Genomic DNA, 27,509 nt, shown 5'->3' with positions numbered 1-27,509 from the left:
TGCGCATGCACAATGGCCCCCAACTGTCAGCCTCCAGTTTGGTCAGTTCAATTGCCCGGGACCCCCACACAGCTACCCACCCCCCACCCCCCCCCCTGACCCAACAAGCATTCAGAGGCCAGCCCTGACCATCCCTCCCCAGCAGATCCCATCCACCTCCCCATCCCAGGAGGCAGACACCCACAGCAGACTACTCACACCCCCAGCCCACCTTGGTGACTGGCCTCCTCCAGCCCCAATCGATCCCCCGTGCAGAGCAGCAGCTGAACCACCCGCCCCCTTGGCACCACCCAACGCTGTCACGTTGACCTCTAGGCATGGACACTTTGCCCTTTGGGCACAGGCTGGCACGGCCAGGGTTCCCATACCCAGGGGGCACCACCTCCCATCGCCCAACCCCCTGGGGGTGGGGATCCCGATTGCCCCCCCCCCACTTCATTCCAGTGGGGTCTCCAAAAGTAGAGAGCTACTCTAAACCCTGGCAGAGTGAAATTGTACTGGGTGAGGTGGGAGATGCCAAGGGGCCCAGAGAATTCAGTCCTCGGCTGATATTGAAATAACATTAAAAATGGGTTAAAGTGACTCACCTGGTCTTCCTGGGTGGTCCCGACGGCTCCTGGGTTTCCGTGGTGGGAGCGCCACGAATCCCACAAATCGGTGCGCACACGCATCTCCCAACCTGACCCACCAAAACAATTAGCAGGTCAGAATGGGAGAATCGCCCTCTAGATGTTCCGATTTCGACAGGACTGGGTGCTTTTACATCCAGGTCTTGATTTGCCTTGCAAAGTCTAGAAAAAAATTGAGGGTCATCATGATGGCTTCCGCAGCCGGTAATGAGGCCGGGCTTATCGACAGTGACTCGGTGCTGGAGTTAGCGTTGCAGGAGGCCCCTACCCTCACTCAGAGGATGACGAGTGTCCCATGTAGTTCCTGAGCTCCTTTCTCTACATTCTCCAGTGATAGGGCTCCCTCAATGACCTTCTTCAGATCCAATTTGGGTTCTGCCATATGTTTTTTCGGGCTGTCAGATTGTTCAGTCCACAAACCAGTCTATCCCTCAACATGTCATTCAGGAGTGGCCTGGATTCGCAGTGCCCTGCCAATTTTTGCAACTTGGTCAGAAATTCCCCAGAGGGTTTTCCTGCCATGTTAAAGCAGTATTGCTGGAGAACTATGGAAGGTTTTGGGTCATCTTGGACTTTAATCAAGTCCACCAACTCATTAAAGCTTTTGGAGCCAGGGTCATCCGGGTAGGTCAGGCTTTTGATTACACTGACCCCTCGTGTCATGACCCCACGTGCCATCAACAGAACCAATTTCTCCTCCTTGTCTCCCTCAATATTGTTTAAAGGCAATGCATGCACTCTGCACGTTGGGCCCAGTCTTCTGTGCTTCCATCATAGGCTTCAAGTTTACCAAAAAGAGGCATTTTTCCCACCAGAGGATTACTTGTCTCGACGGTAAAGATAGTCCAGAGAGAAGAAAAGAGCTCGCTTTACTCCTCGTCGCCAGTGTAACAATTCTGAGGCCAGTCTTCCATCACCCATCACTCTTTATTTAAAATATTCTCAAAATGCCATTCAGTGGCAGTTCAGGTCAACCCTGAGTCTTTCCAGTGCCAGCCTGAGTAGACCCAACTGGTCTTAAATCCCCACTGCTCCTTCCTATTTTACAATCTCCACTCATCTAATAGGGAAGCTTCTATTCTGTGAGGTTCATGGGGAGATGTGTTGATGATCTCCCATGGCCATCGTAACACATTCTCTGATATTTTCCTGTCCTTCTGTAAACCAATTAGTTGGTCAACATCCATCTCTCAAGGTATGTACTGTGCTTGCCAGGCTTATGGATCGTAAGACGGTACAAAGAAAGTGTGACTGTTTTAGTCTTCAAGGCTAAATTCCACTCATCTTCTGCTTTCACCATCACTGGTCTACTTTCAAAGCTTCATTGGGCAGAACGAGTGCAGTTTCTAAGGCGACCTGCAGAAGTGAGCGGCTACAAGTTGAAATTCCCACTGCATTGACCCATGAGCAGAAATCTTTAGTTGCCAGAAAACGAAAGCACGGATCTTTTAATTCACAGGTTTTAAGTCGGTCCTCCTTGTTGTCCAACGAGGGGCATACATGCGATGGGTCGTACTAGGGCTGCTCTTGAATGTTCGAGAATAGTCTCGTACTTCATGTTGTTAGTGTGTGCTTAAACTAGACCAGATGCTGGGCAACACCACAGCTCAGTGACTATCACTGTTTGCTGTGCAGACACATGGATTTGGGCCGGTGTCTGTGGGAGTTTGCACATTCTCCCCGTGCTTGCGTGGGTTTTCTCCGGGTGCTCCGGTTTCCTCCCACACCCCAAAGATGTGCTATTGGGCTGATGGGAGGTAATAAATTGTCCCTCAATGTGGAATGCCATAAACAATAGATAAGGGTCATGGGTGGAGGGGGGACTGGTAATGTTAAAATGGCGGCGCGGGCTCGTTGGGCCGAAGGGCCTGTTTCCCGGGCTGTTTTTGTTCTTTGTTCTATCTTCATTCCATAAGCTGCTGAATTCATCATCCCTCCCTATCTATTGAAAAGAAAAAGAAATGATATTGAAGAAGGATTTGATTGATGAAGCTAAAATGAGGCAAATTTGAATGTATAAAAGGTATGACATTCATTGTGTTTATAATATTGTAACTTTGCAGGGAGAAGTTGGAGATACTGGCAAACAAGGTCCCCCAGGACCACCGGGTTGGCCTGGGAGCACAGGACCACAGGGTCCACCTGGACTTCCAGGACCTCCTGGACCCCCCACCAGGGGTGGTTTCAACTTTGGATTTGAGGTAATTGATGAGATGTTAATGATGAGTTGCTGAGTTTGATGGGTTGGTGAGTATCTCATTTTTTTAAAAAAATGATTGGGATTAGAATTGAGTGCATATATCCAAAAGACATTTGACAAAGTTCTGTATAGAAGATTTTTGGTAAACTCAAGTCCCTTCCCCTCTCCCCATGAATGCTCCAAGTGCAAAAGGCTGGAAATACAACAGGAAACATTACAGAATATCCTCGACTTCACAATGTTCGAGTTATAAGGAACGGCACTTCCGATGTTTATAAACTGACACCATGTTTCAACTGTATGACACCTCCCTGACAAATTATTGGTCTTTACCAATTATTATGTTCCTTTTTGTTCCACCTTTCACAACTCCAGGAAGAGCATAGAATCATAGAACCCTACAGTGTAGAAAGAGGCCCATCGAGTCTGTACCGACCACAATCCCACCCAGGCCCTATCCCCTTATCCCTACACATTTACCCGCTAATCCCTCTAACCTACACATCCCAGGACACTAACGGGCAATTTTTTAGCATGGCCAATCAACCTAACCCGCACATCTTTGGACTGTGGGAGGAAACCCACGCAGACACGAGGAGAATGTGCAAACTCCACACAGGCAGTGACCCGAGCCGGGAATCGAACCCAAGTCCCTGGAGCTGTGAAGCAGCAGTGCTAACCACTGTGCTACCGTGCCGCCCACATTACTTAGTTACAGTATAGGAGTGTTTTAGAAAGTGTAGGCACTAATATATTATGGAAAATACATTCCTGTAAGGCAATTACAGCAAACACTGTCAGTTAAAATAAGGTGTTATGCCTTAGTTCAAGAACCAATCCCCCATTTATAATATTGTTTCCATGGGAAAACCGGTTCTGACTTACGATGTTTGGACTTAGAAGGTGGTTTTCAGGAACCAATTGTATTGTAAATTTGAGGACTACCTCTACTCCATTGTTTATGGTTTGTTAGAATAGCTGTCCTTTTTGAACAGATCAATTGATGTGACATTAAGAACTAGGAGCAGAAGTAGGCCATTTGACCCCTTGACCCTGTTCCATCATTCAACAAGATCATGGCTGATCTTCTCATGGACTCAGTTCCACTTACCTGCCCGCTCACTATAACCCTTAATTCCTTTATTGTTCAAAAATCTATCTTTGCCTTAAAAACATTCAATGAGGGAGCCTCACCTGCTTCACTGGGCAGGGAATTCCACAGATGCACAACCCTTTGTGTGAAGAACTTCCTCCTCAACTCAGTCCAAAATTTGCTCCCTTTATTTTGAGGCTATGCCCCCTGGTTCTGGTTTCACCTGCCAGTGGAAACAACTTCCCTGCTTCTATCTTATCTATTCCCAGTCAGAAGTCCTGGAAGTGATGCTGGACAGCTTTTTTTTTGCCATACTTCCTCCTCTGCCCATTCATGGTACATTAGGGTAACAGTAGACAAAGAGAGGAAAATTATCCCCCTTGTTTCTATCTGTGGATAAGGCTCGCTCCAATGTCTCTTTAAAACCAAACTTGTTGAAGGTTGGATTTCCACAGATGGGCAATTCAAAGGACTTCCATTGTGTGTTAGGAAGAAGTATCAGGACACCAGGGGGCCTGTACACACAATCATAGATTGGTTACAGATCAAAAATCAAATCAATACACAAACAAAATGTTACCAAACACACGGAAATAACGGTGCTGTTACCTCAGCAACACCATCCAGCGTAGTAGCAAACCATACATACAATGGCCCAGATTTTCCAGCCCCGACGTGGCAGGTTTCCTGCAGCAGATGCAGCCAGCCACTCATATTTTCATTGACTTCTGTGGGGCTGGAAGATCCAACCAGCAGGAGAGGCTGGAAGATCCCACCCAAAACATTCTTGTGACTGTGCTGTTGTTAGCAGTAATTTTGGGTATTCGATGATTAGGGGGAGAAATCGGACAAGATTCCACATTCCTGAAGATCTGGTTTGCTATGCATCAACTCTGTAGAGTGCATCAGAGTTAACTGACAGACATTAAAAAGCACCTTTGATATCTACACTACCAAAATATCCGCAGGTATTGTGACGTCACATCAGTCTGACCAAAGTAGACCATTTGGACATTCAGAGGCAAGAACATAGAAATAGGAGGAGGAGGAGGCCATCTAGCCCTTCGAGCCTGCCCCGCCATTCAGTAAGATCATGGCTGATCTGAAGTGGATCAGTTCCACTTTCCCGCTTTCTCCCCATAACCCTTAATTCCCCTGTCTATCAGAAACCTATCTACCCGTGACTTAAATATATTTAGCGAGGTAGCTTCCACCACATCAACGGGCAGAGAATTCCGGAGACTCACCACCCTTTGAGTGAAGAAGTTCCTCCTCAACTCCGTTTTAAACTGCCCCCCCCCCCCTTATCTTGAGGCTGTGCCCCCTAGTCCTGCTGTCCTTTCTAAGCGGGAAGAATCTCTCTACCTCTACCCTATCCATCCCTTTCATTATCTTAAACATCTCTATAAGATCCCCCCTCATCCTTCTAAACTCCAACGAGTACAAACCCAGTCTATTCAGCCTCTCCTCATAGCTCAACCCCCTCATCTCTGGTATCAGCCTAATGAACCTCCTTTGCACTCCCTCCAAGGCGAAAATATCCTTGCGTAAGTGCAGCGACCAAAACTGCACACAGTACTCCAGCTGCGGCCTCACCAGTGCCCTGTACAGTTGCAGCAAGACCTCCCTACTTTTATATTCAATCCATCTCACTATAAAGGCCAGCATCCCATTCGCCTTCCTGATCACCTGCTGCACCTGCAGACTGGGTTTTTGCGACTCATGCACAAGGACCCCCAGGTCCCTCTGCACCGTAGCATGCTGCAGCTTTTCGCCCTTTAAATAGTAATCCCTCCTACTATTATTCCTGCCAAAGTGGATAACCTCACACTTACTAACATTGTACTCCATCTGCCAGGTCCTCGCCCACTCGCTCAGCCTATCTAGATCCCTCTGCAGACTTTCCACACCCTCCGCACAATTTGCTTTTCCACTTATCTTCGTGTCATCAGCAAATTTCGACACCCTACACTCAGTCCCCACTTCCAGATCATCTATATAAATGGTAAATAGCTGAGGCCCCAGCACCGATCCCTGGGGCACTCCACGAGTCACCAACCGCCAATCCGAACAGCACCCATTGATACCAACTCTCTGCCTCCTATTAGACAACCAATCCTCTATCCACGCTAACACCTTACCCCCAACTCCATGCCCCCTAACCTTCTGAAGCAACATTTTGTGCGACACCTTATCAAACGCCTTCTGAAAATCGAGAAACACCACATCCACTGGTTCCCCTCTGTCTACCGCACTAGTCACATCCTCATAGAATTCCAATAAATTTGTCAGACACGACTTCCCCTTAACGAATCCGTGCTGCGTCTGCTCTACCAAACAATTCTTCTCAAGATGCCTCGCTATTTCTTCTTTGTTGACAGATTCAAGCATTTTTCCCACAACAGACGTTAAACTAACCGGCCTATAATTCCCTGCCTTTTGCCTGCTACCCTTTTTAAACAGCGGCATAACATTAGCCGTTTTCCAATCTTCCGGCACTTCCCCAGAATCCAGCGAGGTTTGGAAAATAATCACTAAGGCATCCGCTATCACCTCCGCCATTGTTCAGGATCTCACAAGTTGTATTTGCCGCTGTCAAATTCTCAGAGCTGCTTCCGCTTTGCGACTATTATCTAGCAAGAAGTGGATTGGGAACCTCGTCACTGCGTGTGAGTGGAATCTCCAACGTCCTTGCAATAGAATCACAGCAGCTCAGGGGAATTTGCTATGCTTTGTAGGGGTGAAATTGGTCTTGAGCAATTGCACAAGATAGCGGCCTGCTGAGTTATATTCTGCCTTTTCAGCACCATACTTATTCCATTAGTTAGTTCGCCTCTTTGTGATCAGTGTGCTTGGACAGTTTGACAACCTACTAGGTTTCTTTGCACCATACGTTGTTTCCCTCTCCTGCACCTAAGTATGGCTTTATTTTCATACTTGTACAAGCTGGGCTACTTTCCCATATCCAGAAAATAAAGGGAAAGAAGTTAAAAAATATGATTTACCACCTAAGATAAAGAGAATGGTTTCGTAGAACATTACAGCACAGTACAGGCCCTTCGGCCCTCGATGGTTTTCACAGGTCAGTGCAACAATCTAAAACCCATCTAACCTACACTATTCCAATATCATCCATATGTTTATCCAATGACCATTCAAATGCCCTTAATGTTGGCGAGTCCACTCCTGTTGCTGGCAAAGCATTCCACACCCTTACTCACTCAGAGTAAAGGACCTACCTCTGACATACCACCCCTCAGTTTAAAGCTATGTCCCCTCGTGCTAGCCATCATCATCCGAGGAAAAAGGCTCTCACTGTCCACCCTATCTAATCCTCTGATCATCTTACGTGCCTCTATTAAGTCACCTCTTAACCTTCTCTCTAACGAAAACAGCCTCAAGTCCCTCAGCCTTTCCTCATAAGACCTTCCCACCATACCGGGCAACATCCTGGTAAACCTCCTCTGCACCCTTTCCAATGCTTCCACATCCTTCCTATAATGCGGCGACTAGAACTGTACCAAGTGCGGCCGCACCAGAGTTTTGTACAGCTACAACTTGACCTCATGGCTCCGAAACTCTATCCCTCTACCAATAAAAGCTAACACGCCGTATGCCTTCTTAACAACCCTATCAACCTGGGTGCCAACTTTCAGGGATCTATGCACATGGACATCGAGATCTCTCTGCTCATCAACACTACTTTTTCTCGGGGCTTGCTCCCTCAGCCTTCAACTATCCTAAGGCACAAATAATCCATTTGCCCATAAGTGGGAGTTTTGTTCCCGGGTGCCTGGGCATGTTCCCCTGACTGTGGGCGTGTACTCTACATGTTGGTCTTATGAGGAAAGGTTGAGGGAGCTAGGGCTTTTCTCTTTAGAGCGGAGGAGGATGAGAGGCGACTTAATAGAGGTTTATAAGATGATGAGGGGGATTGATAGAGTGGATGTGCAGAGACTATTTCCTCGGGTGGATGTAACTGTTACTAGGGGGCATAATTATAAGGTTCATGGTGAGAGATATAGGAGGGATGTGTGAGGTAGATTCTTCACTCAGAGAGTGGTTGGGTGTGGAATGCACTGCCTGCTGTGATAGTGGAGTCGGACACTTAAGGAACTTTCAAGCGGTTATTGGATAGGCACATGGAGCACACCAGAATGATAGGGAGTGGGGTAGCTTGATCTTGGGTTTGGACAAAGCTCGGCACAACATTGAGGGCCGAAGGGCCTGTACTGTGCTTTTCTGTTCTATGTTTATCTATGTTCTATGTCTACACATCTGGGGAGCCAAACCTCCTCCAAACTCTGAAACTCCCGCCCGGGGCCACAAGGATTCTGTTTTCGTGTGTTACCACAAGGAGGCCCAGCTTGCCAAGGGCGGACTGCATAGAATCATACAGTGCAGAAGGAGGCCATTCAGCCCATCGAGTATGCAGCGACCACAATCCCACCCAAGCCCTATCCCCATAACCCCATACATTTACCCTAACTAGTCCCCCTGACACTAAGGGGCATGGTCAATCCACCCAGCCCACACATCTTTGGAAGAAACCGGAGCACCCAGAGGAAACCCAAGCAGACACGGGGAGAATGAGCAAACTCCACACAGAGAATGATCCTAGCTGGGAATTGAACCTGGGTCCCGGGCGCTGTGAGGCAGCAGTGCTAACCACTGTGCCATCATGCTGCCCGTTGGATGGAGGGGCTGTGTTTTGACAGGGAGAGACTTACACATTTGACTGTTTGTTTTTTTTACATTGCTGTTAACCAGCAGTATTGGCTGAAAAATGAGAAGCCAATCAACACACACAAGTGTAAAGCATACTAACCCTCTTCATCCAGATATGAGACGCATCTGTTGGACACGCTGATTTACTGGACTTATAAAGGACTGACCGAGTTTATATTAACGAGGGGAGCAAACATTGTGTTCATCCAAAGATCTGTCAAACTTTGCCAGCCTTGCCCCCAGTAGGCCACAGATACTGGGTCAGTTGGCATTTTCAAGATTAAGACCAATTGATATTGTTTAGCTAAAGATACCAAGGGATATGGGGAAAAGGCAGGGATGTGGGTTAAGGTACAAAACATCCAGGATCAAATTCAATGGTGGAATCAGATTGAGGGAGTGAATACTCTCCACCTGTTCCAATGTTCCCCAGGATGAATGCACCCATTAGAAAGAAACTCCACAGTGCCCCTGTCCTACCACATGCAAAGCTGGAGCAGGTTTGGTTTTGCATCTCTCGGGTCCACCTGTAAAATTGTGCCTGGTACTTTACAGTTACACTGCCTACGTTTTCGTTTATTCTTTTTAATAGGCCAAAAATTAAGTTGACTCCTTTTCTCTTTATCCCGACAGGATATGGAAAGCTCTGGTGCATTTGGATTGCCGGGTATACCTGGAAAACCTGGACCCCCCGGACCTCCAGGGTTCCCTGTAAGAATTTTAAATGTGTACATGCTTTGGAACTAGGAAACTATTCCCGTTGTGTGTATTCTTTTACAAACTCAGGTGGGGGTGGATTGAAGAAAGGCTTTTCTCGTGACCTACACGCACCATAGTGAAAAACTACATGGATCTCATATTGTCTGTCACTACGCTTCCAGAAAACGCACTGTGATATGCAAAGGAGATGTTGTGGTTATTTGCGGCGGCCAATTACAGCAAGTTAGTGTTTGAACATAAGAAAGACAAGTTGTTGAAGCTTCTCTGCTTGCACTCATCAGGACAAACACAAGAATGCCAAATTTCAAACCATCACAATAACTTGCCCAGTCATATGCAGGGATATGTTCTCAGCAAACAAAAGGACTATGTTCAAGCCTTGCACATTTTTTGAATTACTCAAGAGCTTAGGGAGCTATATTTCCTCGTTGCTTTCTCCGTGGAACTGTCTTAGTCAATCAAAGTCGGCTTGCAAATCATTCTGATCATTTGAAATTTGACATTCTTGCATTTGTCTGGATGAGTGTAAGATGAAAAGCTTCAGCGACATGTCTCTTTTCTCAGCATGATTCAATACTCCCTCAATAATAATAATAATACTGACCCCTCAACATCCTGAGGGTTACAACTGACCAGAAACTCTACCTGACCAACCATATAAATACTGTGGTTACAAGAGCAGTAAGAAGTCTCACAACACCAGGTTAGAGTCCAACCAGTTTATTTGATAGTAATCTCACAAGCTTTTGGAAACGATGTTCCATTATCTGGTGTGTGGAAGGTTCTGATCAGAGAAGGACATATAAAGACACACACGGAATACTGATAACAATGCAAGTCTGTACAGCTAACCTGCTATTCAAGTCTTAAAGATGCAGATATGTGAGTGGAGATAGCATTAGCATAGGTTAAAGAGATGTGTATTGTCTCCAGACAGGACAGTAAGTGAGATTTTACAAGCCCAGGCAAGTCATGGGGGTTACAGATAGTGCGACGTGAACCCAAGATCCCGGAAGAGTCTGGGAATCCTGCGGTGAGTAACTCCTGACTTCCCAAAGCCTGTCCACCATCTACAGGGCACAGGTTGGGGGTGTAATGGGATAGTTTCCACTTGCCTCAATGAGTGCAGCTCAGTCAACATTCAAGAAGCAGGACAAAGCAGCCCGTTTAGTCTGCACTTCATCCGCTACCTTAAACATACTGTCTGTCCACTACTGACGCACAGTGGTAGCAATGTATAAGATACACTGCAGCAACTCGCCAAGCCTCCTTTAACAACACCATCCAAGTGGGTAGACTCTACCGCCTAGAAAGGGAAAGGGCAGGAGAATGCATGGGAACCCCACTACCTGTAAGTTCCCCTCCAAGTCGCACGCAATCCTGGCTTGGAAACATATCATTGTTCTTTCACTGATACAAAATCCTTGAAATCCCTCCCTAACAGCATTGTGGGTCTAAATGTCGGGTATCTAAATTAGCCAATGTCACCAAGATAGGTCGAGAAGTAAGTTGTCAAGAGGAGTTCGATAACAGGGTGTCGATAGGTTACGTGGGTGGGCAAAAAATTGGTAGATGGAGTATAATGTGGAAAATATGGACTTGTCCACTTTGGCAGGAAGAATAGAAAAGTTTCAGACTATTTAATTGGAGGGAGATTGCAGGAATCGGCACACAGAGGGATCTGTGTGCCCTATACACACATCACAAAAAAACTAGAATGTTGATCGCAAGGGGAATTGAACATTGAAGTGGGAAAGTTTTACTGCAGCTGTACAGGGCCTTGATGAGTCCCATGAACAGCTTTCATCTCATATTTGAAAAGTATTAGAAGCAGTTCAGAGGATTCACTCAACTGATCCCTTGAATGAAGAAAGAAATCTTATGAAGAAAGGTCGAACAAGTTGACCCTAGACCCATTAAAGTCTCAAAGAATCAGTGGTGATCCTATTGAAACATGGAAGAACATGTAAGATGTACAATCCTAAGGAGGCTTCACGTCAGTGGGGGAGTGGGAGTGGGGGGGGGGGGGGGGCGGGGTTGTGGGGGGGTGGGTTAGCGGATGGAGTGGGGGTGGTGGGGGGAGCATTAGGCAGTGGTGGGGTAGAAGAGACTAGAACTAGGGGATACAATTTACAATTAAGAAGTCTCTCATTTAAGATGAGGAGAATTTTCTTACTTCAGAAGGGCAATAATCTGTGGAATTCTCTTCCCCAGTGGACGCTGAATCATCGAATTTATTCAAGCCTGAGTTAGACAGATCTTTGATAGATAAGGAAGTGAGAGGTTATGGTGGAGGGGGAGAGGGGTGGAGTGGAATTGAGACTGCAGTCAGACCAGCCATGAACTTTACAATTGGCAGAGCAGGCTCGAACGGCTTAATGGCCTCCTCTTGTTCCCATGCGGGTCCGTACGGACTGCAGCAGCTCAACATCGTCTTCTCAAAGGCAATAAGGGTGAATAACACCTGCCCAGACAGTGATGCATATATCCCTTGAAAGAATAAGAAAAATAATTCAGTTGGGCTAGTTATTCTAATCCATCCAGAGGGGGCCACTCACTCTCAATCCACTCACCTTACAAAGTTAAAATTGGCCCCGATAATATTTTAAAATTGCGTAGATATATGTATATTGTTACGACCAAGTTAACCATTAGGAATAACGGGACAGCACGGTAGCACAGTGGTTAGCACTGCTGCTTCACAGCTCCAGGGACCTGGGTTCGATTCTCGGCTCGGGTCACTGTCTGTGTGGAGTTTGCACGTTCTCCTTGTGTCTGCATGGGTTTCCTCCGGGTGCTCCGGTTTCCTCCCACAGTCCAAAGATGTGCGGGTTAGGTTGATTGGCCATGCTAAGAAATTGCCCCTTAGTGTCCAGGGTAGCAGAGGTTTGAGGGATTAGTGGGTACAATATATAGGGATATGGGTGTAGGGACTGGGTGGGATTGTGTTCGGTGCAGACTCGACGGGCCGAAGGGCCTCTTTCTGCACTGTAGGGTTCTATGATAGAGCAGGGAATGGCTGTCCTCCTGCCTTTGTTTGGTTGAAAAAGATGCAATGTGTGCACCTGTTCTATCTGACTGCAAAGGGACAGGACTCTGAGTGTGAATATATGTACTAAGTTCAGGAAAATGAGACACACTGTGAGCCCAAGTTGTTGATGTAATTCTCAACACAATCAGGATTGTTTAGTAAGCATTGTCTAATTGTAGAATCACATCCAATAGTTTGGACACTATGTTCTGAGTTTGGCAGGCATGAGGAGCTTGAGGACAGTCAGCCTTCCTCTCTTGTGAATGGCCCAAGGAACATCCTGTTTGCTATGATCCATCAGCCACTGTTCATTGGCCATCAACAATGATGCTTAGCGGGTGCTATCAAATTTGTTTGCAATATGGGCAACACTGGCAAGAATGATTGCCCACTGAATGTGGGCCTGCAGTTAAGGAGTGGAAGGTTTCCTTTCCTATTCATTTTCACAATAATCCAGTAGCAGTCACGGTCGTTATTCTGATACCAACAAACAAATTACCAACTTTATTACATTCAGTTGCACAACTTGTAATTATAATTAAAAACGAAGAGGGTGCGATTTTCCACACCCTTCCGTGGTGTGGTTCACAGAAGAAACTACCATCAGTCATGGGAGGATCTTCCAGTCCCGCTGCTGTCAATGGGGTCCCCCCCCACCCCCTCCGGCTGCCAGGGAATCCACAGTACTGGGTGAGGGGGGGGCAGTCAACAGAACCAGCCGGAAGATCCCACCCATAATCTCAGGGCTTCCAGTCCAGGACTTATTTGCGACAGGATATATTGGCCTTGGAGGGAGTACAGAGAAGGTTCACCAGGCTGATACCGGAGATGAGGGGGTTAGCTTATGAGGAGAGATTGAGTAGATTGGACCTGTATTCATTGGAGTTTAGAAGGCTGAGGGGGGATCTTATAGAGACTTACAAGATAATGAAGGGGATAGATAGGGTAGAGGTAGAGAGATTCTTCCCACTTAGAAAGGAAACCAGAACTAGAGGGCACAGCCTCAAAATAAGGAGGGGGTAGTTTACTACAGAGTTGAGGAGGAACTTCTTCTCTCAGAATCTCTGGAATTCTCTGCCCGTTGAAGTGGTGGAGGCTACCTCGTTGAAATATGTTTAAGTCACGGGTAGATAGATTTCTAATCGATTAGGGAATTAAGGGTTATGGGGAGCAGGCGGGAAAGTGGAACTGATCCACTTCAGATCAGCCACGATCTTATTGAATGGCGGGGCAGGCTCGAAGGGCTAGATGGCCTCCTCCTGCTCCTATTTCTTATGTTCTTATTCTGACTACAACGACTGGGCAGATGCAGAACTTCTGATCTTATGGCCAGGATTTTCCAGCTGGTTTCACCGGCGGGATCTTTTGCTTCCCGCCCTTGGCGAACCCCAGCCGTGGGTTTCCTGGTGGCGGAGCGTACACAGAACTGGAAACTCAGTTGGCAGCGGTGAGGTTAGAAACACACCACCGAGGGTGTGGAAAATCCGAGCCTACGTATCCTTCCTTTGGGGAAAACTGCTGACGTTGTTTATTGGGCAGGGAAGAGTGAATGAAGCTAGTCCCCGTGTGGAAGGACAGATTCGCTCTGCGCAGTCGGAAACAAGGCCCTTGAGCAATACCTTTTGGGCCGGAGTTTCTTTCTAGACACACGTGGAGATTCTTGCGTCTCGGAAAGCTGATTTGTGGGTTATGAAGCATTCTGGAGGCAGCAGGGCCTCAAATAGTTGTTCGACAGGTTGACTGGGTCTCTGTTTTATTTGCAGGGTGAAAAGGGCGAACCAGGCTCTCCAGGTGAAAAAGTAAGTTCAGTCCAATTGGAAGGTCATTTTTAACCCCATTTTCTCCTCGTTGCAGCCTTGTGAGCAGATAGAGACGGTCAGATCTCACTCCTTGCGCATTTTGAAGAGTTGATTGTTAGTGTAATCAGTCAAGAGCACCAATTTGCCAACACGAGGGACTGTAATTTTTTTTCCCTTCTGTACATTCATACCTTGGGCAATGAGAATAGCAAATATTGATTTATTATTATCACATGTATCAGCGTACAGTGAAAAGTATTGTTTCTTGCACACAATGCAGACAAAGCACATCACACATAGAGAAGGAAAGGAGAGAGTGCAGAATGTAGCGTTACACTCATAGCTAGGGTATAGAGAAAGATCAACTTAGTGCAAGATAAGTCCATTCAAAAGTATTACAGAATACTGATTAGAGTACAAGTCTTTACAGCTAACCTGCTATTCAAGTCTTAAAGATGCAGACAATGTGGGTGGACATAGCGTTAGCATAGGTTAAAGAGATGTGTATTGTCTCCAGACAGGACAGTTACTGAGATTTTACAAGCCCAGGCAGGTCATGGGGGTTACAGTTAGTGCGACGTGAACCCGAGATTCCGGAAGAGCAGGTCAGAGTCTGGGAATCCCAGAGTCGGTTGGGGCGTGACCTCAGACTTCTGTATCTTTTTCCCGACGGACAAAGGTGGAAGAGAGCATGTCCAGGATGTGGGGTGGGGGTTGTCCTGAATTATGCTGGCTGCTTTTCTGAGGCAGTGGGAAGTGTAGGCAGAGTCAATGGATGGAGGTCGGTTTACGTGACGGACTGGGCTTCGTTCATGACCCTTTGTACTTTCTTGCAGCCTTGGATAGAACAGGAACCACACCAAGCTATGATACAACCAGGAAGAATGACTGAGAGTCAGGGCTAGATTTTACAGCCCACCACCCTCTCGTCTACTCCCAACCCATTCCCCATAACACATTTGAGGATAAGGCACCCATTGGGCAAACAACTGTCAGCCTATTGAGGGTTTTAAATGTATTCCATCTGTCACTTCTCTCCTAACCTGTCCAAGTCCTTCTGCAGCCCCCTGCTTCCTCAGTACTATCTGTCCCTCTCCATATCTTTGTATCATCTGCAAACTTAGCTACAGTGCCTTCAGTTCCTTCCTCCAAATTATTTATGTATATTGTGCAAAGTTGTGCTCCCAGCGCTACTCCACCACTAATCACCGGCTGCCATCCTGAAAAATATCCCTTTGTTTCCACCCTTTGCCTTCTGCCAGTCAGCCAGTCCTCTATCCATTGCCAGGATCTTACTCTTAACACCAAAGGGGACTTCACTTATTTAACAGTCTCCTTGTCCATGGCCTTCTGAAAATCTAAATAAATCACGTCCACAGTTTCTCCTTTAGCTATTCCTCAAAGAACTCTGACAGATTTGTCAGACATGACCTCTCCTTAACAAAGCTGTATTGACTCAGTCCTATTTTATCGTGCACTTCCTAGTGCTCTGCGATCTTATATTTAATAATGGACTCTAAAATCTTGCCGATGATCGGAGTCAGGCTAACTGGCCTATAATTTCCCGCCTGTTGTCTCCCTCCCTTCTTAACCAGCAGTGTTACATTAGCTACTTTCCATTCCTCTGGTACCCTCCCTGTTTCCAGTGATTACTAAAAGATCACCACCAATGCCTCCACAATTTCCTCAGCTATCTCTTTTAGAACCTTGGGGTGCAGTCTATCCTGTCCAGGTGATTTATCCACCTTGAGTTTCCCCAGGACCTTCTCCTTAGTGATGGCCACTACACTCACCTGTACCCCCTGACCCTCCTGGAGCTCTGGCATTGGTGTCTTCCACCGTGAAGACTAATGCAAAGTAACTATTCACTTCCTCTGCCATTGCTTTCTTTCCTATTATTACTTCCTCATTTTCCAGTGGTCCAATGCCTACTTTTGCCTCTCTCTTACCTTTTATATATTGAAAAAAAACTCTTCCTATCTTCTTTTATATTACCAGCTTACACTCGTATTTCATCTTCTCCCCCTTATTGCTTTTTTAGTTGTCCTCTGCTCTCTTTTAAAGGCTTCCCAATCCTCTGGCTTTCCAATAATCCTTGCCACTTTGTATGCTCTTTCTTTTGCTTTTACGCTGTCCTTGCCTTCCCTCGCCAGCCTTGGATGCCCCGTCCTCCCCTTATCATGTTTTCTTTTCCTTGGGAGGAATTTCTGTTGTCCCTCCCGAATAACTCAAAAACTCCTGCCTTTGCTGTTCCACTGTTTTTTTCCCTACGAGGCTCCCTTTCCAATCAACTCTGGCCATCTCCTCCCTCAAGTCTTTGCGGTTACCTTCATATAATTGTAATACCATTACATCTTCTTTCTCTCAAACTGCAGGGTAGATGCTATCATATTGTGGTCACTGTTCCCTAAGGGTTCCTTCTCTTTAAGTTCCCTAATCAAGTCTGCCTCATTACACATCACCAAATCCAGAACTGCCCATTCCTTAGTAGGTTCTGTCACAAGCTGCTCCAAAAAAAAATCTCTTAGACATTCCACAAATTCCTTTTCTTGGGAGTTTTCCCAATTTTCTTTGGTGTCGTATTTTATGTCACCTAAAAACAAAAAAAAAGTTGAATTTTCCAGTTTTAATTTACCCCCGTTGGCCTGTTTTACGTCTCTCCCAGGAGATCATATAACTATTCGGTGCGATCAGCAGGGTATATGTTTGTTGTGCAAGGATTACAGTTGGATTGGGTAAGCTGGATGGTCATGATGTGGGTATGCCGGCGTTGGACTGGCGTAAACACAGTAAAAAGTCTGACAACACCAGGTTTTAGTCCAACCTATTTATTTGATAATATTCTCACAAGCTTTCGAGGGGACAGCCTCTTCGTCAGGTGAATGGAGAGTTCTGGCCTCAGACAGAGCATATAAAGCACAGACAGTTTAGAGATTGCTGATTAAAATGCGAATCCTTACACCTAACCTGCTGTTCAAGACCTGAAGTGGGATGGTGCAGAGTCTTCACCTGCCCATCATTATTTGTATGTTTGCACAACGCTGTAGGCCGCAGGCCTCGGTCACAGCCTCTCCCCAGCCGGCAACAACACATGCAGGAGTGTCAGACAAGTTGATGTCCGTTTGATTTCCTCCCCTTCCATTAGTGAACGTCTATTTGGGACCCTATTTCAGATCGTCTGGGATAACAAGATCCGACCCTTCAGAGTTTATAACAAATATCGCACCTGCTGACATACCAAAGCATTTCCCCAATCAACAAAGCTAAACTCAGGAGTCTTAATGGGACTCTCTCCGTTTGCTTTGGATGGATGCAGCTGTAACAACGTTCAAGAACTTTGATGTTGTCCTTGACAAGATTTGCTTGATTCTCATTTCGACCGCCAACCTCGGCATCTAGTGGCACAGCAGTTAGCACTGCTGCCTCACCTGTGCCAGGGACCCGGCATTGATTCCAGCCTTGAGTGACTGTCTGCGTGGAGTTTGCATGTTCTCCCAGTGTCTGAGTGGGTTTTCTTCCAGGCGCCTCGGTTTCCTCCCAAAGATATGCAGGTTAGGCTGACTTTTAGAATCCTACAGTGCAGGAAAAGGCCATTCAGCCCATCGAGTCTGCACCAACTACAATCCCACCCAGGCCAAATCCCCATAACCCCATGTATTTACTCTAGCTAGTCCCCCTGACTCTGAGGGGCAATTTAGCATGGCCAATCCACCTAACCGACACAACTTTGGACTGTGGGAGGAAATCGGAGCACCCAGAGGAAACCCACTCAGACATGGGGAGAATGTGCAAACTCCACACAGACAGTGACCCGAGCCAGTATTGAACTCAGGTCTCTGGCGCTGTGAGGCAGCAGTGCTAACCACTGTGTCACCTTGCCTGGCAGGCTAACATTGCCCCATAGCAAGGTAAATATGTGAGGTAACGGGATGGGGCCTGGGTGAGCTTAATGGTCCGAATGGCCTCCTCCTTCACTGTTGGGATTCTATGATTCAATAACTTCCATCACCAGTATACCTTGGCTTCTGGGAGCACTATCTCCAGATAGACGTACTACCCAATCTCCATCATATAGAAGGACAATGGTGGCCAGTACATGACGCTATCTCCAAGTCCCCCTTCAGTCACACACCATCTTGATTTGGATATCTATCACCGTCCCTTCATTATTTGTGGGTCAAAATCTGGAATGATGTACTAAAAAGCAGTGACCAAACCATTACCATAGGCTCAAGATGAGGGCTTACAACCATCCGCTCAGTAAGGGTAACTAAGAAAATAAATAAATCCTTACCAGCAATGCCCACATCTTCAGAATCACGCTTAAAAAAGGGTTTAAAACTTAGCATTTTACTTTCCTGTCCTGAGGACGAAATAAGCAGAGCTCCTAGTGTGAAGTGTTGCTCTGGAATGAGTGTTAAATTAGGATCAGGGGACCCACAATTCCTTGGCAGATGTTCTACGAGCACTCGGGCCAGGGAATTTTCTTCAGCTTGTGGCTGGCATTGTGAATAGAACAGCGGGATGGCCTCCTGACGGGCTCATACCAGTCAGTGTGCACAGAAAGATCCAGAACAGCCTGCCTTCCTATTTAGTAATCAGAGCAATCAGATCATCTTCACCCCTTTGCTTAAAAGTGAATCAAAAATAATGAACAGGAGATAAAACCCTTTGCTCTCTGATGACTGCGGTTTATTTGTTTTTAAGGGACTTCCGGGTATCGCAGGCCAACCTGGACAAGTCGGGCAAGCTGGATTACCAGGGCCAATGGTTCGTAGCTCATTTTGTGTTGACTTATTTCTTGTCTTTTGGAGTTTTGGTTTTATCACTGTTACGGCCCAGTAAAACTGCTGCATACTGTATAGATAAAGCAAATTCCTGGATTGTGCCATGAGTTGGTTCTTACGAGCCTCCCCATTGCTTCTGAAATCCCAAGCATTCAGCTTGTCGTAAAGACGTTTCAGAACAGTACAGTAACTTTTTGAGAGCCTGTGTTACATAGATGGTCAATTCCGAAGTATAACACCGGGTGGGATTTTCCAGCTGCGCTCAATCCAATGCCGGAAAATCCTGCCTGAGGTCAACGGACCGTTGAAATGTCCATGTCCCTTCTGCTACGATTCACGTGGAGGGCAGAATGGGAACATTTCGCCAATGATGTTTTTCATGATCTTGGGGCACCTAAAAGTTCTTTACAGCCAATAACATCATAGAGGCATGAGGTTTACAGCTTGGAAACAGGCCCAACTTGTCAATGCCATCCTTTTTTTAACCACTAAGCTAGTTCCAGTTGCCCACATTTGGCCCATATCTCTGTATATCCATCTTATACCCATATAACTGTCTAAATGCTTTCTAAAAGGCAAAATTGTACTCACCTCCTACTACTACCTCTGGCAGCTTGTTCCAGACACTCGCCACCTTCTGTGTGGAAAAAAATTGCCCCTCTGGACCCTTTTGTATCTCTCACCCTTAAACCTGTGCCCTCTAGTTTTAGACTCCCCTACCTTTGGGAAAAGATGTTGACTATCTAGCTGATCTGTGCCCCTCATTATCTTCTGGACCTCTATAAGATAACATTTTTAAAGTGTAGGCATTGTTATAACATAAGAGATGTTATAATGCAGCCAAATTGTGCACAGCAAGATTCCACATAGAGCAAAGTGGTGATGACCAGGTAATCCAGTTCAGTGATGTTGGTTAAGGGCCAATGGGGAGAGCTCCATGCTCTTTGAAAGGGAGCGATGGAGTACTTTTCAAGCACTTGAGAGGGTGGATGCCTCAGTTTTAACTCAGTATACTGAGGGACTCCCTCAATAGTGACCGGCACACCAACCTAGATTATGTGTCTAGATTGGTGCTTGAACCTCTCGTTTCCTTTTTCACTTGCCCTCTGAATTTACTATTCTCACTTGTATTATTGGCCTGACATCCTTATTTCTGCTTCATCTTACTCTCTGTCTCTTTGATGACTGAGGGAGCTCTGGCGTGGTTTGCCCTACTTTTTCCCCTCCTGGGAATGTACCTCGGATGAACCAAACAAACTTCTTTAAGGCAACCCATTCTTCCATCACAGTTTTGCTACTGATTCCAATTTCTGAGACAGATTTGATCTCCAGTTGCCTCTTCCAATTAAGTATTTTTATCCCAAGTCAAATAATTTTCAATGGGTTAGGTGTGTGTTATCATGGCATCCTGGATGTCCATTTTGTCAGCATTGGTAGAATAGTGAATATTTTACTCGTGTAGACACCAGGAAGTTATCTAAATTATCTGAGCCTTACACCAGTGGTGGGGAAATTATTGGAAAGGATTCTTCGAGACAGGATTTATTCCCACTTGGAAATAAGTGGACGTATTAGTGAGAGGCAACATGGTTTTGTGAGGGGGAGGTCGTGTCTCACGAGCTTGATTGAGTTTTTCGAGGAAGTGACGAAGATGACTGATGAGGGTAGGGCAGTGGATGGTGTCTACATGGACTTCAGTAAGGCTTTTAACAAAGTCCCTCATGGCAGACAGGTGCAGAAGTTGCATGGGATCAGAGGCGAGCTGGCAAGGTGGATACAAAACTGGCTCAGTCAAAGAACAGTAAGAAGTCTCACAACACCAGGTTTAAGTCCAACCAGTTTATTTGATAGTAATCCCACAAGCTTTCGGAAACGGTGTTCCTTTATCAGGTGTGTGGAAGCTTGTGGGTTTACTATCAAATAAACTGGTTGGACTTAAACCTAGTGTTGTGAGACTTCTTACTGTGCTTACCCCAGTTCAACGCTGGCATCTCTACATCGGTCAAAGAAGACAGAGGGTAGCAGTGGAAGGGTGTGTTTCTGAATGGAGGGCTGTGACAAGTGATGTTCCTCAGGGATCAGTGCTGGGACCTTTGCTGTTTGTAATATGTATAAATGATTTGGAGGAAAATGTAACTGGTTTGATTAGTAAGTTTGCGGACAACACAAAAGTTGGTGGATTTGCAGATAGTGATGAGGGCCGTCAGAGAATACAGCAGGATATAATCAGTTGGAGACTTGGGTGGAGAGATGGAGTTTAATTTAGATAAATGTGAGGTAATGCATTTTGGAAGGCCTTAATACAGAAAGGAGAAATGCAGTAAATGGCAGAACCCTTAAGAGTATTGATAGGCAAAGGGATCTGGGTGCACAGGTACACAGGTCACAATGGGCAGAGAAAGTAGTCAAGAAGACATACGGTATGCTTGCCTTCATTGGCCAGGGCATTGAGTTTAAAAATTGGTAAGTCATGTTGCAGCTTTATAGAACCTTAGTTAGGCCGCACTTGGAATATAGTGTTCAAATCTGGTTGCCGCACTACCAGAAGGATGTGGAGGCTTTGGAGAGGGTTCAGAAAAGATTTACCAGGATGTTGCCTGGTATGGAGGGCATTAGCTATGAGGAGAGGTTGGAGAAACTTGGTTTGTTCTCACTGGAGTGATGGAGATTGAGGGGCGACCTGATAGAAGTTTACAAGATTATGAGAGGCGTGGACGGAATGGATTGTCAGAAGCTTTTTCCCAGGATGGAAGAGTCAATTAGTAGGGGACACAGGTTTAAGATGAAAGGGGCAAGGTTTAATCGAGATGGACGAGGCAGATTCTTTACAAAGAGAGTAGTGGGTGCCTGGAAGTCGTTGCGGGGAGGTATTGGAAGCAGATACAGTAGTGACTTTTAAGTAGCATCTTGACGAATACATGAATAGGATGGGAAGAGAGGGATACGGTCCCCGGAAGGGTAGGGGTTTTAGTTCAGTCAGGCAGCATGGTCGATGCAAGCTTGGAGGGCCAAAGGGTCTGTTCCTGTGCTGTAATTTTCTTTGTTCTATGTTCTTTGTTAAATATGTATGTGACATTTCTGGAGGCCAATGGCAATATAACCAACTGTAAACACGTGTGAGTATAAAACCCAAAGGAAAATTAGTTGGGATGCAAATCTGGCATAGCATATCCCTGTCAGTTTGTCTCTTTATCAGCTGTAACCTGTCAGAAGTTCCATCTAGCACACTTTCAGTTCTCCATTGTGCCTCAGTTCATTGGATATTGGGAATTACAGTTGCTGCGATTTCCTGATTATTTTCGTCACTCAGAATCATCGGAAGTGCATTTTCCCGTGGGAATGGTTGATAAATGACAAGTAGCGTAAACACAAGAACTTGAGATTGGTTAAGGACTGCACGGGGTTATGGCTCTGTGTCCAGCCATCTTGTTCACTCGAGTACAGCAGCAGACATTGAGACTATAACTGAGCGCGTGCAGGAGATGCTCCCCTCGTGTTGTGGCACAGATAAATACGGCCTTATTTTGAAGATTGATGAATTGGGGAACCATAGAAAAATCGGTGGTGCAATGAACTCACAAAAACAAATCAGTTAGAAATAACCTTTTCAGTGATTATAGACCTTTAAAGCAAACAGATTGTTGTTGATGACAAATACAGTTCAACAATCTGTCTAAATTTTCTACTTGCGTTGCAAAATGTGTTTGGTGTCGCAAAGGTATTGTTGGCTGTTGTCCTATTTGGGACTGTGCTATTTGTACTAACGAAGGCTAACTTTCCAAGGACGCACGCTGGCACTTCCAAATCCCACGTGACTGATTCCGAGTTTAATGTTGATAGCCATTGTCATCACTCTTTCCACCACCACCCCTGCCCCACCACTCCCTCAATCCAACCCCCCCCCCCCCACCCCGCCCCTCCGCTGCCTGCCATGACCTTTCAAGGTGGCTGGCCAACGCCTGATTATACTTCCCCTGTTTTAATATGTAGAGCTTCCACTGGGCCTCTGATTACCTGAACGTCCAGTTTTATCCCGAAAGTGGAGAACCTCCCTCTGAAATCTCAACTGGTTCCCCTCGACTGCTGGAGAATTTCAGTTGGCAGGAGATGGAGAGAAACCACCGTTGCACAAGTGTTAAATATTTATTTTAGAAAACGTCGACTTTTATACACTGAAAGTCAAGCCCCTGCAGTGGTCACAAAACACTCTCATACTTTGCCTTTTGGTTTGCCATTTTACCAACAAACTCGTGAACAGGTTAAAGTTCACGTGCACACACCGTGTGAGTGTGGAGAACACTTGCACAACAGCGTCTATTATTCATTTTTTTATTTCCTAATCGAATTTGACCACATCTGGATTCCTAATTGACAACATTTGTATTCCCCTCGATCATGTGTGGCTAACAGGAAATAACAAGGCTGCCATGAATTCCAGGAATGGCTTGACAAAAGCCAATCAACCACAATGGTCATTTATTCAGTCTTAGACCAGCCATTGTTTTGACTCTTTAACTGTGTACTGACCCCCATAAATCCAGGGAACACCTGCCAACATCGGAGTTTTGAGGCAAGGACGACAAAGTTTGAGACTATCCACTACAATTCCTTTATATTTGCCAACAGTATCCGAAGATTTAACTTCTTGATCGTAGGGCAATATAATTCCTCAGCTTCAATAATATCTCTGGCCACATTCTAGCCGTAAGAAGTCTCGCAACACCAGGTTAGAGTCCAACCAGTTTATTTGATAGTAATCTTACGAGCTTTTGGAAACGGTAAAGGGAAGTCGTGTCTGACAAATTTACTGGAGTTCTATGAGGATGTGTCTAGGGCGGTGGATAGAGGAGAGCCGGTGGATGTGGTCTTTCTGGATTTTCAGAAGGCGTTTGACAAGGTACCTCACAAGAGGTTATTGCAGAAGGTCAGGGGACATGGAGTTGGGGGTAGGGTGTTAGCGTGGATAGAGGATTGGTTGTCAAATAGGAGGCAGAGAGTGGGGGTCAATGGGTGCTATTCGGATTGGCGGTTGGTGACTAGTGGAGTGCCCCAGGGGTCGGTGCTGGGGCCTCAGCTATTTACCATTTATATAGATGATCTGGAGGAGGGAACCGAGTGCAGGGTGTCGAAATTTGCTGATGACACCAAGATTGGGGGAAAGGCAAATTGTGCGGAGGGTGTGGAGAGTCTGCAGAAGGATCTAGATAGGCTGGGCGAATGGGCCAGGAAATGGCAAATGGAATTTAATGTTGGCAAATGTGAGGTGGTCCACTTTGGTAGGAAGAATGGTAGGAAGGACTATTACTTACGTGGCGAAAAACTGCAGCAGGCGACGGTGCAGAGGGACCTCGGGGTCCTTGTGCATGAGTCGCAAAAACCCAGCTTGCAGGTGCAGCAGGTGGTCAGGAAGGCGAATGGGATGCTGGCCTTCATAACGAGGGGGATTGAATATAAAAGTAGGGAGGTCTTGCTGCAGCTGTATAGGGCATTGGTGAGGCCGCAGCTGGAGTACTGTGTGCAGTTTTGGGCGCCGCACCTGCGCAAGGATATTTTGGCCCTGGAGGGAGTGCAGAGGAGGTTTACTAGGCTGATACCGGAGTTGAGGGGATTGAGCTATGAGGAGAGGCTGAATAAACTAGGCTTGTACTCGTTAGAGTTTAGAAGAATGAGGGGAGATCTCATTGAGACGTATAAGATGATGAATGGGATGGATAGGATAGAGGTGGAGAGACTCTTCCCGCTCAAAAAAGACAGTAGGACTAGGGGGCACAGCCTCAAGATAAAGGGGAGGCGGTTTAGAACGGAGTTGAGGAGGAACTTCTTCACTCAAAGGGTGGTGAATCTCTGGAATTCTCTGCCCGTTGAAGTGGTGGAGGCTGCCTCGCTAAATATTTTTAAGAAGCGGGTTGATGGGTTCTTGATAAGAGAGGGGATTAAGGGTTATGGGGAGAGGGCAGGAAAGTGGAACTGAGCCACGACAGATCAGCCATGATCTTATTGAATGGCGGGGCAGGCTCGAAGGGCTAGATGGCCTACTCCTGCTCCTATTTCTTATGTTCTTATGTTCTTATGTATCCCTATGCCTGAGGAGAACCTGTGAATAGAAGGGACAGACGGCGTTCCTTCATCTGAGGGGAACCTGTGAAGGTTTTCTCCACAGAACTTTCCACACACTTGACGGAGGAACACCGTTTCCTAAAGCTTGTAAGATTACTGTAAAATAAACTGGTTGGACTCTAACCTGGTGTGGTGAGACTTCTTACTGTGTTTATCCCAGTCCGACGCCGGCATCTCCACACCACGTTCTAGCCTCCAAAAATGCCGAGGAGGCTCTCAGTTGACGACAATTCCCTTTTTTCTTTTACTGACTCTATCATGCTGTCGCTGTGCTGTTTTGATGGCTGATTCTGGTCATGTGGCACCAGGTAACCCTCCCACAAACCTGGCTGAACTAAGATGTTCAACGTACTAATCCCATCGGAGAAAATCCAGGCATCCCTGTATTGGTCCTGAAAACACGGCCTGGCAGACTTTGAAAATCATTGTAGGAAGGAATCTAGTTGGTGTGAGGCAGGTGAGTGCAGAGACATATCCTGCCCCCTGTATCTGAAAAGTCACTGGGGAAGGAATGAACCATCGCTGTCACAAATCAAAGCCTTAAACCCTGATTATTTTTTTAAAGAATGCTATTTTCAGACCACCTGCTTGTCCTGAGCCCACTCCATCTACGTTAAAGGGTTCATTATACCCCCAGATGGATTCTCAGGGCCACAGTCTCTCTGTGGCTAATGTGCTGCAGGCAATGCATAAGTAGAATCACCCCAGTTGCGCCCCCCCCCACAACTCCTCCAGCCTTCAACTTTGAATACAAAACTGTGATATCTGTTATAATTGTGATCTGTCCTCCACAGGGACCAATGGGCGAGAAAGGCGAACAAGGAGTTAAGGTAAGATTTTATCATTTATGCAAGCTCATGATTAAATAGGAAGGGTTTGTGTTTGAATAGCACCATGACTTCAAGATGTTCTCTCACTTACCCTTCCCCATCCTGCCAATAAAACCCCACCTGCCATAAAGGTCTTTTCTCAACAAACACTTCATAAACAGCAATTTCATTCTAAAACAATGGGGTGGAAATTGGGCCGGTTTCTAATAATACAAACAGGCACAAAATTTACAGTTGTAATGAGAGGCATCCATTCTGCACAAGCATTGTTCCAATTCCTTAACTTATCGTTCTGTTATTTAAAAGTGTTCAAATCTAAAAATTATGAACCTGATTCCTATTGTAAGACCCCCCCCCAAACAGAAATTACTCACCGATATTATTCACAAAGGTCCCGATTTCTCAACCTCGCCCCTCACCTGAGGTGTGGCAATCCTCAGGAGAAACAGCCACCAAAATTTAACATCGATTTATTAGGGTCACAAGTAGATTTTCGCTGCAATGAAGTTACTCCAAAAATCCTCGAACCTCCACACTCCAGCGCCTGTTCGGGTACACCGAGGGAGGATTTAGCGTGGGCCAATGCGCCTAACCCACACACCTTTCAGATTGTGGGAGGAAGCACACACACACACAGGGAGAATGTGCAGACTCTGCACAGACAGTGACCCAAGCCAGGAATCGAATTTGCCTTGGAGGGAGTGCAGAGGAGGTTCACTAGGCTGATACCAGAGATGACGGGGTTGGACTATGAAGACAGATTGAATAGACTGGGTCTGTACTCGTTGGAGTTTAGAAGGATGAGGGGGGATCTTATAGAGACGTATAAGATAATGGAGGGGATGGATAGGGTAAAGGTAGAGAGATTCTTCCCGCTCAGAAAGGACAGCAGGACTAGAGGGCACAGCCTCAAAAATAAGGGGGGGGTGGCGCAGTTTAGAACGGAGTTGAGGAGGAACTTCTTCACTCAAAGGGTGGTGAATCTCTGGAATTCTCTGCCCGTTGAAGTGGTAGAGGCTGCCTCGCTAAATATTATTTAAGTCACGGGTAGATAGGTTTTTGACAGACAAGGGAATTAAGGGTTATGGGGAGAAAGCGGGAAAGTGGAACTGATCCACTTCAGATCAGCCATGATCTTATTGAATGGCGGGGCAGGCTCGAAGGGCTAGATGGCCTCCTCCTGCTCCTATTTCTTATGTTCTTATCCAGTTAGATTTTTGAACTGTGTTTATAGAACTGGTTTCAGGTGAGCAAGACAATCAGAAGTTCTGGAAACTCTCAGCTGGTCAGGCAACATCTGTTAACCAGTTGAAAGGTCATCGATCCAAAACATGAACTCTTGTTTGCCCTTGCTGCCCCAAGCTTCCGAGCATTTCCAGCATTTTCTGCACTAACCTCAGATTCCCAGCATCCCTGAGGCGATCCCTGAGCCACCACCAGGCCGAACATAAGAAACACTGGGCTAGATGGCCTAGTGTTTCTTAGGTTCTTATGTTTGGCCTGGTGGTGGCTCAGGGATCCTTTCACCTGGGCAGGATGCTGGCAAAGTGAAAGTGACACGATATGAATGATATT

The 27,509-nt window shown here is 46.2% G+C and overlaps 1 protein-coding gene across 1 annotated transcript in view; it reads left to right on the top strand.

Annotated features, from left to right (window-relative positions):
• Nucleotides 1-27,509, top strand: part of LOC145346425 (collagen alpha-1(XV) chain-like) — a 198,084-nt gene that overhangs the window by 95,991 nt on the left and 74,584 nt on the right. The window contains exons 16-20 of the mRNA XM_080193599.1: nt 2,693-2,830; nt 9,284-9,361; nt 14,165-14,200; nt 18,908-18,970; nt 25,899-25,934. Coding sequence (XP_080049725.1) covers nt 2,693-2,830; nt 9,284-9,361; nt 14,165-14,200; nt 18,908-18,970; nt 25,899-25,934 — 351 coding nt within the window. The remainder of the gene's footprint in view (nt 1-2,692; nt 2,831-9,283; nt 9,362-14,164; nt 14,201-18,907; nt 18,971-25,898; nt 25,935-27,509) is intronic.

Source organism: Carcharhinus amblyrhynchos, chromosome 8, assembly GCF_965287045.1.
Source record: "Carcharhinus amblyrhynchos chromosome 8, sCarAmb.v2.hapA, whole genome shotgun sequence".
Lineage (NCBI taxonomy): Eukaryota > Metazoa > Chordata > Chondrichthyes > Carcharhiniformes > Carcharhinidae > Carcharhinus > Carcharhinus amblyrhynchos.
The sequence above is the reverse complement of the archived record's forward strand: the minus strand, read 5'-3'. Positions and strand labels throughout refer to the sequence as shown.